Source organism: Haemaphysalis longicornis, unplaced genomic scaffold, assembly GCF_048455015.1.
Source record: "Haemaphysalis longicornis isolate Haplotype H1 unplaced genomic scaffold, Haemaphysalis longicornis Haplotype H1 scaffold_3, whole genome shotgun sequence".
NCBI lineage: Eukaryota > Metazoa > Arthropoda > Arachnida > Ixodida > Ixodidae > Haemaphysalis > Haemaphysalis longicornis.
In genome coordinates, this window is record NW_027526335.1 from 28,174,402 (window position 1) to 28,191,624 (window position 17,223).

Below are 17,223 nucleotides of genomic sequence, written 5' to 3' on the forward strand. Positions count from 1 at the left end.
GCCATGACTCGCTTTTTTTTTTTTTATCCCAGAATGCTTGCTTTCAATACAATTTTGAAAAAGGCGAGCCACAATTCCTGGACAATCCCGGACCAAAGGGGGGTTAATCAGTTTTGAAAATACGTACTGCTTTTTCACCGCTACAGAACACGACGCCTAGTGTAGTTTCGATTGTAAGTAATACTGATAACCATAGTTTGGATTTTCGCGTTACATGCGTTCTCTTCTCGCTGCTCTTGCAACGTTGGAAAGACCCCCCCCCCCTTCCTGAAAAAAAAACTAAATGCACAGAATTTCATTTTTTAACCAATCCTCAAGAATTAAATGCCAAGACAAATGCGATATTCAGTTTACAAAACAAAGTAGTTACCGGGAACCCGTTGCGCTGATTCGCAACGAGAAATAAAAAGGAAATGTTTTACTACATCTGCAACAGCGCAACTTCATTTATTGCCATCTTTAGGGTTCGTAAGCGACCTTATACGCAAGAATGCAAATACATCTCGCTGTTGCAGGCACCTGTTAGATTTTAAAAGGAAAGCAAATGGTCAACAGAGCAGCCGTAACAGAAAAATTCTGCTCACTGTGAGGTCCCAGAAGTTTGGTTTGCACACTGTAAACCTGCTTAACACTTTGCGGAAACCTAGCTAAACATGAGATGTTGATTGTACTGCGTGCATTGGCAATTCAATTCGCAAGTTCACTTGTGACGAAAGCCGTAAATAAGTGATCCGAAACCGTTATTCATCAAACCTTCCTTCAGAGTCGATAAAATTTCATTTAAAAGACCCGTTAGAGCGGTTACATTTATATCTTTCCGCTGATCAAAATTCAGTAATTTTATGTTGCCTTTTGAACACACAAAAAATATCGTAAGATCTTAGAAAGAATTTCGGGGCAGTTAAGCAGTGTTACCATTTCAGGGCATCCCACAAATGCAAGAATGCGTCATGCTACCAGTGAAAGCGATTGAGATTGCCGTTGTAAACTGAATTTCAGAGATCGAGGCTTCCTGATTTGTTTCTATTTATGCTTTTATTGAAGGCTCAAAGCCATAGTCTGGAAAGATCGAGCTTGCTACGAGCTACAGCGCACAAGTTCATTGCCACAATTACGGCCATTTTGAGATTCCCGATGAGTCGTCGCTTTTTTTTGGCGTAGTAATGAAAACTGACTGCCGCTGCCATGCTATACATTGAACGTTGAGGAACCGAACTACAGCATACCACTCTTGTTTGCACCTTTCGTGCGCACATACGGCGGGAAAAAGGCACGAAGCGCGCCCACAGTGTGCATTCTTACGGGCCGCTCAGCGGAGCATCCACACTAGCAGCGCGACGCTGTCGCCACCTACATGTCGAGCTCGCGGCGAATAGAAGCGTTGCTGCCGGAGGCTGCGTGGAGCGCTGTGCGGAACCATCGCTCAGTATGCCATGAAACTCTGAGCGATCTCGGCCTGTCACAGTAAGCGCAGTCGACCTTTGAAAGCGTCACGTTTACGCTGCTTCCGAGCACGTTGTCCATCGTCAGACAGCCCTATGGATGCGGATGCGGAAGACGCGAAACGTAAGTGCGCGAGAAAAATATACTTCCGGCCGGATGTTAATATCTCATTAACTTCGTTCATTTTCATTTTGAAGCGCGTGTGATTTACATCCAGTGGGTTTTGTTATTTGTTAATGTTTTCTCAGAAGCTTTTCCTGTAAATGTGTAAGCTGCGCTCATTATGAATGAAAATGCACGTTTCTGGTGCAGTCAGAGTTTAAGCTGCAGCTGTTTCAGGATGTCGAGCATGCCAACGTTGTGTTCCTTTTTATGTCAAACTCGCAAATATCCGCTTTATTCGAGCCATTTTGGATGTGCATATTAAAATTGGAGTTGATAGATGTTTTTCCAACTGCTTGCTTCAGCGTTGTACACGTTGTGCTTGTCTGAGCTTTTTACTACAATTTTACGCACATGTTATACACAGCTGAGTCCAGTTGAGCCAAACTATAACAGAATTATATTTAAAAGTCAGGACACCAAAAGGAGAAAACATGTTGATTAGAATGCGCCCATTGGCGTCATTTGCTTGAAGTGAACAAACTCACAATTGAGGCTTCGATGTGCAGTTCAGCTCGTGTGATCTTTAATCCAACGCCATAGCGAAACTCGAGGCAATATTTTTGTGTTAAAGCTCCCACGGGAACAAAACCGGACGCGTTATTAGCGGTTACGTCAAGAATTTTCGCAATGATGTCGCAAGCATTCCCAGTGTGGCGTAATGTCATTCAAGCTCTTTCGCTTTTAATGTTTTTTTTTTTTAATGAACATTTGTTCAGACAAATAGTATATGTGATATATCTGCTCGCGCCCTGTTAAATGGTGTCACGCCGACTTAGACGCGTTTATTTAGTGCTGACACCATCAAAACATGCCGGCACTCATGAAGGCTTTGTAAAGTGCGCTTTTTTATATATGTCGTGTTTTTCTCACAAGCGCGAAGGAATACACGTCGCAGGCGCTGCGCGCGTGAGATATAGGTTGCCCCTCGCGGCACGAAGTGCTACGAAACGACTTGAAGCAGCGGAAGTGTGGGAGAATTAGGCTTCGTTGTTCTCCCTTTAATGACCATGTTGATTGCGACAAAGCGCCGCGCGATGACGCTTTTTAATTGGACATGCCGCCCTCGTGCGCGTGGGGATCGCACCCCCCTATTATAAGTTTGTACGTCGGCAGAACGTGGGTCACGCGCCATAGCAGGATCGTAAAAAAGAATTCAGTCTCTTAAATAGTACCCCGTGTTTTGGGCAGCGCTGCTGTGAAACTCGGCTGAAGGAATGCGAAATAATTTAAATATTGCTAGCACAGTTGACAACCAATTAAAAACCGACTCTTGCCCCCCCCACGCAATACAAAATTGGAATGCCGCGTAGCATATTCAGGTCGATTCAATTCAATTCATTTCAATTAGCGGTTTATTTTACTAGTGTATAGAATACTTATACACAATGCCGCGATTGTTAACGCATAGATGAATACGACGGCGACAATTATGAGGATCTTGGGCAATCCACTCTTTCTCCGGGTGGTATGTTTGCAAACACTGAGAGCATCATCATCATCATCATCATCATCGTCATCATCATCATCACTGATAAACGCATGATCGCGGTATCCAGGAGTCAAGTCCACCGTATTATTGGCTGTGACGTTCGTTCGCCATCTAAACAGGGAATGTACGTAGTACGTAGTACATCCACGTCGTGCGTTGATTCCTGGAGTTGTAAACATTTCTCTGCCAAGCCTCCCAAAGGGACTCGATTCGGATCCAGAGCAGCGCGCAATGCATCGCAATACGGGTCAAAGGAGTACAATGCGAGTCGATGCCGGTCAGGTGCGTATACGAAGGCTTCCAGAGCTATCGCTGTACGTGCACTGCGAAGTTACGCTGGCGGCCTTTGGATATTTTACGCTTCCCCCGATGCTGTGTTTTTGCCGTTCATCCTTCTAATTTTTGTGAGCATAAAGATTACAGAAATATTGAACACTAGGGAAAGTGCCAGTCAAAGATGTGCGGAATGTCTTTAATTCCCACATTTGTCTTCGTCATGTGGTCATAAATGTCCGTCATTTCGGTTGGTGATATACAGTAGCTCCTTAAAAGAACATTCAACTGCATTTTAGCGCCTATCCCCATAGTAAGATATGGGCTTCCAATACCGAGGAAACAGCACGACAACGGGCAATATATATGTAAAGGTGCGAACATATAATGTGGAAAGGTGGAGGCGAAAAGCGAAAATGCCCGTGTGTTCGAGATTTCGGCGCACGTTAAAGATACCCAGGCGGTCAAAATTAATCCAGTACGGCCCGCCTGAACGCCTATGCAGCGTCAGCACGTTAAGCCCCACAATCAATCAATGTAATGTGGCAAGCCTTCGCGAACAAACAGTGTATCGCCATTCAGTATTCGGAAACCCAGTTTAAAAAGCGGGTGTTTTTTTTTTTTTTCAAAGTCCGGCACAGTGCGAAAATATATCTAATACAGGTAACGAGGATCGTCTCTAATCTTCACAAAAAACAACGGAGCAACATTCCGATGTTATATCGCCACTCAATAGATTATAGCCTCGGAAAACTAACATCCAGAAAGTCCCTTCATTGGGCATGTGAGGATGCGCGAAGTCGTGAACACTGCGTATACGCGTATTCCCTGGTTGCATACACATGCACATGGCGTCCGGATTATACAATAACCATTGCGGAAAGTTCTTATTTAGCACGCACCCAAAAATAGTTAAGGGGGTCTAAATTTACCATCAGTTAAGTCGAAGTTCCAGCCAAACCAATTAGAACCATGCGAAAACAATAGCCGCGTCGGAGGAAGCGTGTCGATCCACGAGTTGCACGGACCACCCGCTGTGCCCAGTAGTGCAGGAACGCCGCAGCTGTGTACATGTCCCCCGCGAACACGTGAAAGCAGGCGAATTCCGGCGTCATCTCTGTTGCTTCTAGTGTGACCCCCGTCGCGCTTGTTTTCATTCCAGCGGGGTGCCTTGCCGGCGTCTGTATACGCTAGACGTAGTTTTGCAATCGGACGGAACCTATTGTTCCCCGGCGCGGGACACGTGCCGTGAATGTGGATGTCTTTCGTAAGGACGTAGTTTGTGAGAGAGATCTGGCGACGCTAACAGAGTCGACGCGTCGTTTCATAGCATGGCTCACGTCTACTTTATTGTAACGGATGCCCTCGAGGCGACACAAAGAAACTGTGGTTTTGTCACACAAGCAACTTTCTCCGTGAGTGATTTTTTAATTTTTTTTGTATGCGTAGGCATTAGTTAATCCGTAAGTCAAAAATACCGTGTTGTGGCCCACAGAAGTTGTCGGTATGGCTCAAAAAATTAAAAAAGGGCGCGGAAGAATGGCTGTAGGGACGCCAGATTCTCAGGAGAGCTTTTATGAACAAAATGCAGTGATTTGGTTAACAAGAAAATCGGGCAACCTTCGGTCTGGGAACCGAACCTGAATCATCAAAGCTATCTGGGGGGCTAGTTGGTCTCTTGACATAATTGAAAAAGACATAATTGAACCTGAAGCCTCCAAACTGTGTGGCGAGCATGCATCCACAACACCACGGCGGATCCCTTGCTCTAGGTGGGAAATCCGCTGTGGCCTTTCACTAGAAACGTGTGTTAGAGACACGTATTGGCACCTACAGGGGTAACCTGAGCGCGCCAATGGCAGATGTAGCAAAGCACGTTTCCACTAACAGCGTAAGTGTAGTGATTACAAGGGCGATTGGCGAAGCCTCTTCGTTATAGAACCGGAGATAAAAAGACGCTAAGGATGGCGAGGATAATGAGAACTCACAAGCGCATCACTGGACAAGTGCCGTTCCAGTCGATAGAAACAAGTTGGCGCAATTGTATACAGGCAACGCGACAGCGGACTTCCACGCGAAACATGTTCCCAGAATTTCATCTATGCGGTGTCCAAAGCAATGGACTCAACCGCCTACTTCAAAAGCAGCTTTGAAATGTGTTCGCCCACGGTAATTGCCGCCGAAGTTCAGCATAGGGAGGGGCGAAACGCGCTGAAGAGAGCCGACCCGCCACATCCGAGGGCATATAACATCAATCCTGTCACGTTCATTTCTCTCAGATGCCCTAGAATCTTGTTATTACGACTGTTTTTTTATGAAAGTGCATAAATGAATTATAAGTGCGCGTGTCTACGAGATGTACCAGTTGGATCAAGATCAGTGAAAAGAAAAAAAAAACGGAATTTATTGGCCAAAAATATCAGCGTTTACGACAGAATTCTCTGCAATTGGCATTGTAATGCAAACTACGGAGAAAAGGGGCGGGGTTCGAAAACACAACCTTAGGACTTGCGTAGTGTCTTCTAGTGCGTTATAAGCAATTTTCAACGTGATAACTCGGAATAAAATTTCCCCTCTTTGCGCTTGCCTCAACGCGCTTGGCCAACACCGCAGTACACTTATGCGAGCGAAGCTTTGTGCGGCACAGACGAAATCCACTAATTGCTAACGTTGTGCTCTTTAAATGTTACCTTAATCCCATGGCTTAAACTTACCGAGCACGTGGTATTCTCCGACCTCCGCTTTGCGCAAAGCTTATCCTTTCCATTCTCCACACCCGGGTCACACAAACTCCAAAACAGAAATTATAGTTGTATATTCAAAGTGGTGATGAGAACTGAATAAAAAAAGGGCACAGAAGAAAGGAGAGGATAAAAAATAGATAAGAAAGCGGAGTACAACGTTGTGTCTTTCTGTTCCAGCCAAGGCATTCTTCTCCAACATTGGGCATGCAAAGAGGTCAGCCCGAACGCAAGCAATTCCGCAACTTACTTGTTTAGGCCAAAACTTAGGCAGCACTGAGGGTCAGTCCAGGCCTGTAACTTCTCCGCTGAACATAGCTTCCGTAAAAATGATGTTTCACGAACGTATCGTCGTTGAATAGTCACAAGGAAATACGTAATATGGATGAAGAAATTGTAGGCCGTCAACCAGATGCTTTGGTTGGCCATCTAAACAAGCGGAACCCCGAAACAGTAAGATGGAAAGTAGCTGTCTGAAAGCCGGCGCAAGGAGCGACACGAGCCTGCAGCGTCACCCCTTCCTTATCGAGACCACTGTTCTACCCCAGGCTCTGTGCGCTTTCCGCTGTGCCTTCTCGTTCGTTAAAGATTCATGAGTGGCCGCAGGAATAGCAGAGTTCGAACATCACTGACGCGTGTGCAGCACCACGTGACGTCACTAGAGAAGGATATACCGGCCGTTGGGGGAAAAAGCTTGTTCGCTGCACGCACGCAGTGATTCCATTGGTCACGGCCTATTGCTTCCATTGATTGGTATACCATCTGGTCACGCTAAGGAAGAACACGGCAAGGGACAGTGGCTCGAGACCCGCTGAGCGCAAGCGAATATATACCCTGTAGTCTTTCGCCAAAACAAAACACACGCTCTCAGCGGCTCCTGCCTGCAGGGCACAGCGTGTCCGCATCATAGCTGCCGCCTCATTTCGACTCCGAGGTAGAAGAACCCTTTCGGTTCGTGACAACGGGTAAACGTTCGTGCACTGTCTCTTTCGACATCGTAGCAACGTAGTGGGTCATTTGCCCGCACAAGTGTGTGTTGTTGCTCTTAACTTCTTAGTGCCTATACTGAGTCCCCAGGCACGACAGAAGCCCTTAACTGAAAGCAGCTCGAACTTGGCAAAAATGGAGCACAAGGCAAACAGGACACGCCGCTTTGTTTTACTTGTGCCCCACTTTCGCCAAAGTTCGAGCTTTGCACCAGAAATCGTGGCATCTCACACAGATTAAAGCCATTCGACAGAAGACCCTTCCGAAAACCGCGTTAACGGTCAGCAGTGTATTTCGCTTGAGGCCTACGTTAGCCGATTATCGCTATTACAAAGGAAGGTGCACCAGTATATCCGCATCCTTCTTTTGCTGTTGTCTTATCGCGTAAGCCCGAGACCTCCCGTACAGTAGGCGTAATGCAGTGAGCGGAAGCATTCCTTTTCCTTCATCTTTAAATGAGGGCGTTGTATTTTCACCGGCGCCATGTTAGGCTTAATCAGGAACACGTCCCGTTCCGTTCTCCCCTCCGGACCTAACGAGCGGACTCTGTTTTCGTCTTTGCAGCCGCCGACGGGGCCGGCCCGTCGTCGTCCCCCACAGAGAGCGCAGCGGCGTCCGCCCTCCGAGCAGCCATGGGTCCCGTGTTGGCGCGCATGGACTCCCTGACGGACGGCGGCTACCGGGTGTCGGTGGTCACGGGAGACCGCCACGGGGCCGGCACAGATGCCAACGTGTGGATGCGGCTGCATGATATGGACGGCCGCAAGTCGGACATCATCACGCTCAATCACACCTTCAAGAACGACCACGAGAGGGGCGAGACGTCCTCCTTCTCCGTCAGGCCCATACATAACTTCGGAACCATCGCAAAGGTATTCTTCGCATTCGCTATTCTGCGACTCCTTTTTCATGTCGTCGTGTATTTAAAGGGACCCTGCAACACTTTTTTCAATTTTTTTTTTGAAATCTTAAATGCTAGCAGAACTTAGTCACCCAACACACCCAGCACCTAGATAAGGGGGTCGCAGAGTGCCTCAGCCAAAAATTACTGCTCTATGCCCACCAGACAACTTGGAAACTCGCTCAGAAGATTTTTCTCTCTTTCACGGTCTTGACGTCGTTCGAGCGCCCGAAATACGTCACTGAGGCCATGTACCGGCTGTTGGCCAGTCTTCCTTCAGTTTCAGCAATGAACGCTTTTCGATAGCAGCCTTAAAAATAAAGCCACGAAAACAAAGCAAAAACGGAGGGCGTACCTGGTGCGACGAGCAAATCACACAGTGCCGCTCCGTGCTGGCGATAACTGTAGCTTTCGCAATGCTTCCAGACGCGAAGGAAAGAGTGAAAGCGTTTATCGAAATTGTTGCAGGGTCCCTTTAAATTGGTAGTAGCATATCTAAACAATTTGGCTTACACTGATAGATAGATGTTGCTAGTTCGCAATTGGTGGTCGCATCATTCAGACATAAAATACACTTAGCGATGCGGGTATTTTAGGTATTTCAAGTTGTTTTTCGTGATAACGTTCACGCGTAGGCGTTTCGTGGAGACAAAATAAAGGAGTAATTCATGCACTCGCAGTGTCAAAAGTGCTACCGTTGCCTCACGGACAGCGTTATGTACAATGTGTTACAACATTGAATAAGTGTCTACATATTTTTTTCCAGGGCAAATCGCTTCATCGTGTGTAACAAAAGTTTGCGGGAAAGTGTCGTATTGTGGTCTATTTTGTTTGACACCAAGAGGGGCAACGGTGGTCTATTTTGTTTATCTACTTACACGCTTTCTAGAAAAACAATGAATACTATTTTCACCTACTCGAGAACCGCCAGCCGAGTCGACAAGATGAACGTGGCGCCTTCGAACAGCCGCGCCATATGTCGATCTCAAGAACCAGGACCGGACTCGACACCCCTTGACTCCGCTCCCCATCGCGGAAGGGGAGTCGAGTCCTGCCGTGCGAGAACGAAACGCGCGATGTGGTTAGCGAGATGGTGCAATATTTTATTTTAATCTCTGTCCACTTATAAGTAACCCTGTTGAGAGAACTACAAAAGGCGTAAAACCTTTATACTTGGATTACCGAAAAACCCGTTTGGCCGTCTGTAACGCTTGTTGTCACATTTTCGCCACCTACGAATATGCTAGTAACAAGATGTCATAGAGTCCAAAAATTTCCATACAATACCTCTTGTATTGTCCCTAAAAAATATCTTCCATGCAATGCATTTGTGGTAGTAGTGGATTTGTGATAGGCGACTTCGAAGGGGCTTCGGGCACAGCGCGTTGTAGGAATGCATGGGGTTTTACGAATAAGTTATGATGTCCAAGGGACTTCATACTTTTATATCACGCTGCTTGTATTGACCGCCCCCTCCGCCAGAAAAAGAAGTATCGGATGCAGCGCAGTGGCGCTTAGTAGGGAAGCCGAATCTACAAGGGCTCGCAATACAACGTTTAATAGGTATGTATGGGTCCGACGTACATGTTTAATTAAAAGCCCTAGGACCATCCTACAATGAAAAACAACTGCTTATATAGTGCCCGAAAAAAAAAAAGAATTCCAAACAATTCATGTTAGTATAGCAATGAAGCCGACTTTAAAGGTGCTTGTCCTGTAGCAGAGCGGTAGATATCATTTATCCGCCAACTCCCGCTAGAGAGTTGGCCCTTAGGAGGCGAAATTTAGAAGACGCGGTTAACATATCTATGCGCTAGCTCTACATGTACGTCGCCGTAATCAGTACGTTCTAATCATGCCAAGAGACGATAGATAGAATAGCAGTTAGGAAAAAAATGTAGTAACGGCAGGCAGTTTTTGGAGGCAGATCGCCCACCGCAAGCGCTCCGGAGAGTACCCCTACCAAGCCTACAGCGCCTGCCATTCCCCTCTCAGACCCGCATAAAAAGTATCCACGTGCCAACGCTACCGAAGAGTCATCCTGGGTCCACGACTAACAGTTTGCCCGCAACATTTCGTTATTGACGAACTCGGCGAAATTCAGAGGAAAAAATGACGCACGAGGCAGAATCTGAGCTGTCAGGTGCCCCGCATAATGTGCGAACGTTTTTGGTGTTTCCACTGTTCTCTGGAACAGAGAGATCCTGGCAGCACAATACGCCCTTCCGGAGTGTTTCGCAATCGTTTTCGCAGCAAATTCCCCCGTCGTCGTTAATGGCTCCGCATGCGGGTTTTCCTGCTTCTTGACATGCTCTGGAGTAATGACGCGGGGCACGCTCCGAGGCATGAATAACGCCGTGTAGGTTCCCCCGTTTTTTGTCCATTTGCTTTGCCCCGCACTAGAGCACTGGAACTCCCGACAAAATATCGCTTGCGGGGTGTATTCTTTTTTTGGGCTGCACATTATCTCCCATGGGGGCAAAACCACGAACCATGGTGGAAGCAGACTTGTTTTTTTCTTTTGAAGAGGAATTTTTGTCGTTTAAATACCGACTCTGTCAGACACGAAGCGTAGTTTGTGGGAGCGAAAAAAGCCGCGCCATACACCCAGATGGGCCACCACAATTCGCAACTAACGGTCACTAACTAAAGGACAAGAGGTGGCAGAAGTTCTAATTTGAACACCCTTACTCCGCGTTCGATGATAACGAAGTGCTGGTGACAGGGAACTGACTTCGTTATAAGCGATAATTTGTTAAATGGGGGGTTGATTTACCCTTCCGACCGTGCACCTTGGACTGTGAAAAGCTTCGAATCAAGTGAGATTAGGATTAAAAGCGATTTAGTTATAACAAGGGTGCTATACAGGGTGTTACGACGATAATTGGAAAACCAAAAACTTTTCGTGAGTGAACCGCTGCTCGGTTCGCGCTCAAACTTCTTACGAAGGTCGCATTTTGTGGTGTATTTTCTTTGACCCCGGCAACAATTACGGTACTTACCTGTTTATTCTGCAAATAAACAATAATGGTTTTGCCTATGGGAACATGGCGGCCGATTTGGACGTGCGAGCCAGTGCAAGTTGATTTTGAAACGATGGCACCACCTTGGGTAGGCAGAAGCCAAATGAGGTAGCAGAAGATCAGGAAATCTCCTTCGTCCCTAATTTACGATGATCAGCAATAGTTGCATAGCAGCTAATACCAATCATAATAAAATATTCCCACGGTTCAACGGTGCCAATAAACGCTGAATTTGTTCTCTCATCTGCTTTCACATTTTCTGTTCTTCTGCTACTTCATTTGGCTTCTTCCTACCGTGGAAGGAGTCAAATGAGATAGCAGGCGATCAAAAAACCTGCTTTCACATTTTCTGATAGTCTGCTACCCCATTTCCTCCTTCCTGCCGTGGAAGGAGCGTGAATCCCCATCGTCCGTTTCGCTCTTTCGCTCTACAAACCCCAGGTGGCGCGGTCGTTCCAAGATCAGCTAGAGCAGGTTGCTAGAGCAGGTTTGAGTCTAGAACAGGTTGCTTGCGATCTAAGAGCTTTGGGGCGAAGTATTCACAAAATGATGGGGTATGCGTGGTCTGCGGAAAAGAAAGAGAAACTATGCGGCACACAGTGTTAGAATGGGAGGGTATCCATCCAAATCTACATGATGGAAATATTCGGCTTCCAGAAGCCCTAGGATTTAAGGGTAGCACAGAGGAAGTTAACTTCAAGGCTGTCGAGGCAACGAAAAGAAGATTAGAATGCGGGTGGACGAAAAGCAGAGAGGGGAATATTGCCCAGGACAATTACCACCTGTAACAGGAAAAAAAAAGTATTTTGTGCCTAATAAGTTTTTTGTGCCTGCCTTAAGCAGAACTAGTATTAAACCAAGAGTATAAAACAAAACATAGGTATATTGGTACTTTTTGGTAAGATGACACGTCATCACCCCGCTACAAAGGGGAAGCCAATAACAATCATCATCATGATCATCCGCTGGAACTGGCTCCTACGTCCAAATCGGCCGCCATTTTTCCCATAGGCGAAAATCATTTTTTAATGTTATTTTCAGAATAAAGAGGTAAGTACCGTCGTTGTTCTTGGTGTCAAACAAAATAGACCACAAAATGCGACATTCGTGTGAAGTTTGAGCGCGATCCGAGCAGCGGTTCACTCACGAAACAAAATTTAAAGTGTTGCAGTTATCGTCATAACACCCTGTATATCGAAGTCGTGTACGTTCTCAATCAGGTCTCAAAATCGTGCGCCGATTAAAGTTAGACTAATAAGTCATAACAGAGGCGGCGAAGACTATGCGTACTCTCTAATAATTCCTGAAATGCATGTTCTCGTGATTTATTGTACTTGGCGCTGAGTAGACACGGGAAGCCCATATTGTTTTCTCAAGCGGGTTTGACCCTTTACCGTAAACCATGACCATTGAAGTTGCAGCTGGTCGCGTGGCACCAAAGGAAGAGGGATAAGTCAATGGTGGCGAGGGGCACTGTGGGTAAAGCAGCGAATCGTGCTGCTAAAGCAAAGCGTCATCATTCTCGTGTTAAGCATTTCGACATCCCCAGTGTACAATCCGCCGTGAATTTTTTACGATACTAAAGTAGCATAGTAGCGTTTTTACCTGTTTTCAAGTGCTTATTATTATTTTGGGTTCTCAGGGACGATCCTCAAGAAGTTCACTGATGCTTCGATTTCTATTCCGCGCAATATTTGTGACCGTGTTCCAGCATCAGAAAGTATGGCATTCAGCGGTGGCTCTAGGCACGACGTCAGAGCCCGGCGCTTTTGTGCTCTATCCAGGTGGAGCTGTGGCGGGACAGCTTCGGCTTCGGCCACGCCTGGTTCGTGGAGCGCATCGAGGTGCAGGAGCAGTTCTCGGGCGAGCTCTACGTGTTCCCCTTCCACCGGTGGCTGCCCGCGGACATTCACTTCTTCGTGACGCTCTACGACTGCGTCCTGGCGCACGACGACCCGCACCAGGAGCAGCGGCGCCGGGAGCTGCAGCGGAAGCGCAAGATCTACCGCTACAAGGCCTGGATACCCGAGGGACCCACGCAGGTCGGTCGGTTACCGCTACTCGTTCACTCCTACGGGAAACAACGGCGGCGGTGCCGCTTCAGCACGTTACGTCGCGAAAATTTTCCTTGGCCTCCGAGAACGAATTGGCGGCCGAGCCCATACCTTTTATGTTATAAGCGCATTCCCTCAATAGAGGGATTGCAGTGTACACCGACTGAGTGGGTACACGATGCGGTGTGGTGTAACAGGTTTCGTAAATCAGGTCTCCGGTCACGAGTGTTCTAACAGTAGGTAACTACGAGCAAGTGTGTTCGTAGGAAAGTTAACACTTTGGAGTTTTTTACGCGCCGATGCTACGCCTGGGCTATGAGGTGGGATGTACAGGAGCGCTCCTGATTAATTTCGACAATTTGGGGATCTTTAATGCGTGCCGAAATCTCCACTAACCGTCATTTTTGACTGACTGACATACGTAAGTTTATTCAATATACAATCGGCTTTTGGTCATTCGTTTGAAAAAGATATAAAGAATAAAGATACAGAGGCTAAACGAGGTGATGGTAGCTCATGAAATAAGGGGAGTGGTTCCCTTAGAGCGAAATTTCCCTCGTATCAATCGATTCATTCAAAGGCCACCAAAAGCTTCATTCAAAGGCTTCATTCAAAGGCCACCAAAAAAGAACTTGTTTTACGTCTTCGTAAGAAAAATTACTGTAACGGCTGGGATTGAACCCGCGTCCTTGGGCTCAGCAACACAACTGCTTGGCCACTGAGCCACTGCGGCGGGTTGGGGCTATTTGAATAAAACTGATCATTGCGACAATCGCCCTTGAACGATCAGTTTTTTGCACAGCAAGTGTGACAACGTGAGAACGTGATTTGCAAAAAGCGTGTGCGTCTTACGCTGCTTTCTTTCGTAACGTTCTGACTCTTTTCAGTCATATCGCCTTCCTGAGGACGAGCAGTTCAGCCACGAATACAAGGTAGGCACAAAACTGAAAATCACAGTAAACACATTTGCTCACTAAAACAATATCAGGTTAATTCAGGCTATCAGTTTCCACTAGCGTATTTATTCTGTTATCCTGCTGTCAAAGCAACCGGCGCTCTATGAATAATGTTCGGCTCTTTTTTTTATTAATTTCCATTAGAAAAAACCCAGTAAGCGTCTTATGGAATGAAAATGCTTCAAAGATTAACTGCAGATGTGATTTGTTTTTTTGCAGTGGGACATTGTGTCTATGAAAGCGAGGATGATGGTCGAGACGAAACTTATCAGGATCAAGGTTTCTCACTGGCAATCCATGGATGACCTGAGGCGCGTGTACAAATACAGTCTCGGAGAACCACGGGTAAGTTTGACAGAATCCCCGCTACTGCCGTGGACTCACGGTTGCTTCTGCAGAAATGGAAAGGGAGGAAAATAGACATAGTGAACGTCGCTACAAGTTCAACGTATATGCTTAACTGAACGAACACGCTTTTTTTCGGTTAGCCGAGCCTGTAGCGTACTGCGTATTTGATCCTGTCGCACACATTGCGCTCGCTCCGTTGACAACATTACCAAATAGCTTCAAATGAGCTGAGCTGTTGCACTGCAAGAAAAAGCTGCGCCCGATCACCCCAGCTTAATAAGCTTCGAAGCACTTGTCGGCTTCTTGTGATAATTCAGGGGATTGCTTTAGGGGGTGTCAGCAAGTGACGCCCCCAGCGCGGTGTAAAGCGCAGCCAAATTAGTAAGTCAATCCCTTTAGAACGTTCTGTCGAGTTAGGCTAAAATTCCACATTAGGGACGACCAGTTCGGTCCCAAATGAGTTCAAAATATCCCGAGCTGTCCACTTCTTTTCCACTTTCTGTATCAATAAAGCACTCACACACAGTTCCGTATTCGCGCTCCACGTGCAGAATATTTTTAACGGAGAAGGCGATGCTTGCCAAGAAATTGTGCTCAGTTTGCTACGCGAGATGATAAAATAAAAATGAAAAAAAAAGTAAAGATGTGGAATTATAAAAGAATACAAGAAAGAAATGGAAACATGTGGAATGATGCATACGCACGATCATGCTCGTGGTCTCGCATCGTTTCTCAAAGGACTTTGTACACTTCTGTGCCGTGAAGATACACCGAAGCAGCTGTGCCAGATCGCGAGGCTTGTTTACGAGATAACTCAGGATCCAAAATAGCTTCAGTTCAAGCACCACGTCATGTGGCCTACACAGGTAGGTACTGGGCGCCTGTTTGGGAACCTGAACTCGCACGAAACTAGTGCGTGTGTGCGAAGTCGTCTACCATGGCATGGCTGCTGTGACTGTACAGGTGATTCTCGGAGCGCCTAGGCAAACTTACTTGAGCCTTCGCTTCCGCTAGGACTTTCAAACTTCCTTTTTGGGAGAGGAGTCAGGGCTGAGAGACGATAGCCGAGTAGTCCTCCGCAGAAGGCGTCATTTTGCCTTGGCAGCGAGGTGTTGAAGCACCCACCAGCGCTGTTAGAGAACACGCCGAATATGCGCCCGATCAGGCTATGAATGTAGCCTAATTGCGCAACACCCTCATGTGCAGTGTACATGTCAGAGGGCGGTCAAAAAGGTGCTACCCAGACACCTGCGAGGGTTGACGTATGGTATCGGTACACAAGCAGCCGTTGGAAAATTGGTAGTTAGCGGCATCTGGCTTAGTGGAGGCAATTGCAGGTCATTATGAGCGGTGATCTCAAGGCCATGTGTCACGGCAAATTTCGCATCCGGTTTTTTTTATTTTTTATTGTCACTGTCAACGCGTTATACAAAAACTTCGAAAAAACATTTGATCGCCCCCTTAAGCCTCGTGTAGAGAACATACCCGGTTCGAGCTAAGCACTGTACGCATACATCTATTACATACATGGAAATTTCAAATGACTGCGCAGCCACCACACAAGTGTCATCAGGTCTGTCTGATCAGTTAAAGAAAGAGAGCCGCGCTCATTACGCCGCGATGAGAGACTCCCGGGATCACGTTGTACACGGATGTCTCGCCATCTCCCACCGAAACGTAGATGTACTTGTCAGAGAGGTAATCACATATACGGCCGTACATGCGTCTCGTAATGCTTGTACACGTCTCACCAAGCGCACAGTCACACACAGAATTGATGCCAATGGAGGCGGTAACGCGTGTCTGCTGTCGAGATTTTGCGCACTTCACAGGAGTTGCGAAGGCAATCACATTGTCAATGCTGCTCCGGCCCTTACGGAATCCAGACATCTGCGACAGCCAGTGCCCATTACAAGCGCACAGCGCTCCGCATTGCCATAGGTAGCTGAGGAGCGCAATGGGCGGATAAGAAACAATACGAGCAGGAACATTGCCAAGTTTCAAAACTGGTGAGATTCAGCCACGCTTCCACTCAAATTCAAGAGGGCCGGACACCCAAGGACGGTTAAACTTTGTAAGAAGCCACTGCTTCGCACTGACGTCCAGACAATGTAGTTGGTCCCGCCTAGGCCAGGAGAGGAGCAGCCTCGAACTGTTGCTTCCTCCTCGTTATAAAAAAAATGATTGCGGCAGAAGTAATGTTGGCTTGTGTCATCGCTGCCACATGTGCCTCAAGAAGGGCTGTTGGTGCCGTTGGTGACAGAATAAGCGTTGGTGGAGGCAACTCGACGTGACCTTGAAGAGGGTCTGTCAGCATGGAAGTTCCGCCTAAGTGACAGGAGAATAAAGGCGGGGGGGTTTGGCGGAACCGGTGACATTTCGCGAACGACAGAGCATAGTGACCTTGGAACGTCAGGTCACTCCTGTAAAATGCAGACCGAATGAACGCTTTCATGGGCAGAATTGGTCGCTTTGCCAGAGTACGCACTATAGGCTTGGTCACCCGAAAGGGTGCTACGGGTTTCGCTTCACAGGAGAAATCTTCAATAATTGCTAGGATGAAATCATTTTTGAGTGACGGAAAATGAAACGTGTATAACGGCAAGGACCGAAACGTACGACTGCCTCCGCCAATTTTTTACTGAAGATCAGTGCCTTTTCCGAATTTTATTGCCCTTTTCAAATGCCTAGTGCACCAACTCTGTACTTGCCTTGTCGACTTTGTAGAATATTTGCCCAAGATTTCACGCAATCATATCTATGATTATCTCTCGGAATGTTCTAGGATCAGTATTTAGGCTGTTTGTATGTGCCCATATTCAATTAGGATAAGAATATTTGCT

At 46.9% G+C, this 17,223-nt stretch overlaps 1 protein-coding gene across 5 annotated transcripts in view; it reads left to right on the forward strand.

Annotated features, from left to right (window-relative positions):
* LOC144174193 (polyunsaturated fatty acid 5-lipoxygenase-like) overlaps positions 1–17,223 on the forward strand; it is a 72,532-nt gene that overhangs the window by 42,383 nt on the left and 12,926 nt on the right. For 3 of the 5 annotated variants that reach the window (XM_077702729.1, XM_077702726.1, XM_077702728.1), the window contains exons 2-5: positions 7,663–7,970; positions 12,807–13,064; positions 13,964–14,008; positions 14,252–14,377. In XM_077702729.1, coding sequence (XP_077558855.1) covers positions 7,731–7,970; positions 12,807–13,064; positions 13,964–14,008; positions 14,252–14,377 — 669 coding nt within the window. In that variant the 5' untranslated portion in view covers positions 7,663–7,730. Of the gene's footprint in view, positions 1–1,397; positions 1,567–4,667; positions 4,786–7,662; positions 7,971–12,806; positions 13,065–13,963; positions 14,009–14,251; positions 14,378–17,223 lie in introns of those variants that run through there. The other 2 variants (XM_077702727.1, XM_077702730.1) reach the window with 2 other exon arrangements.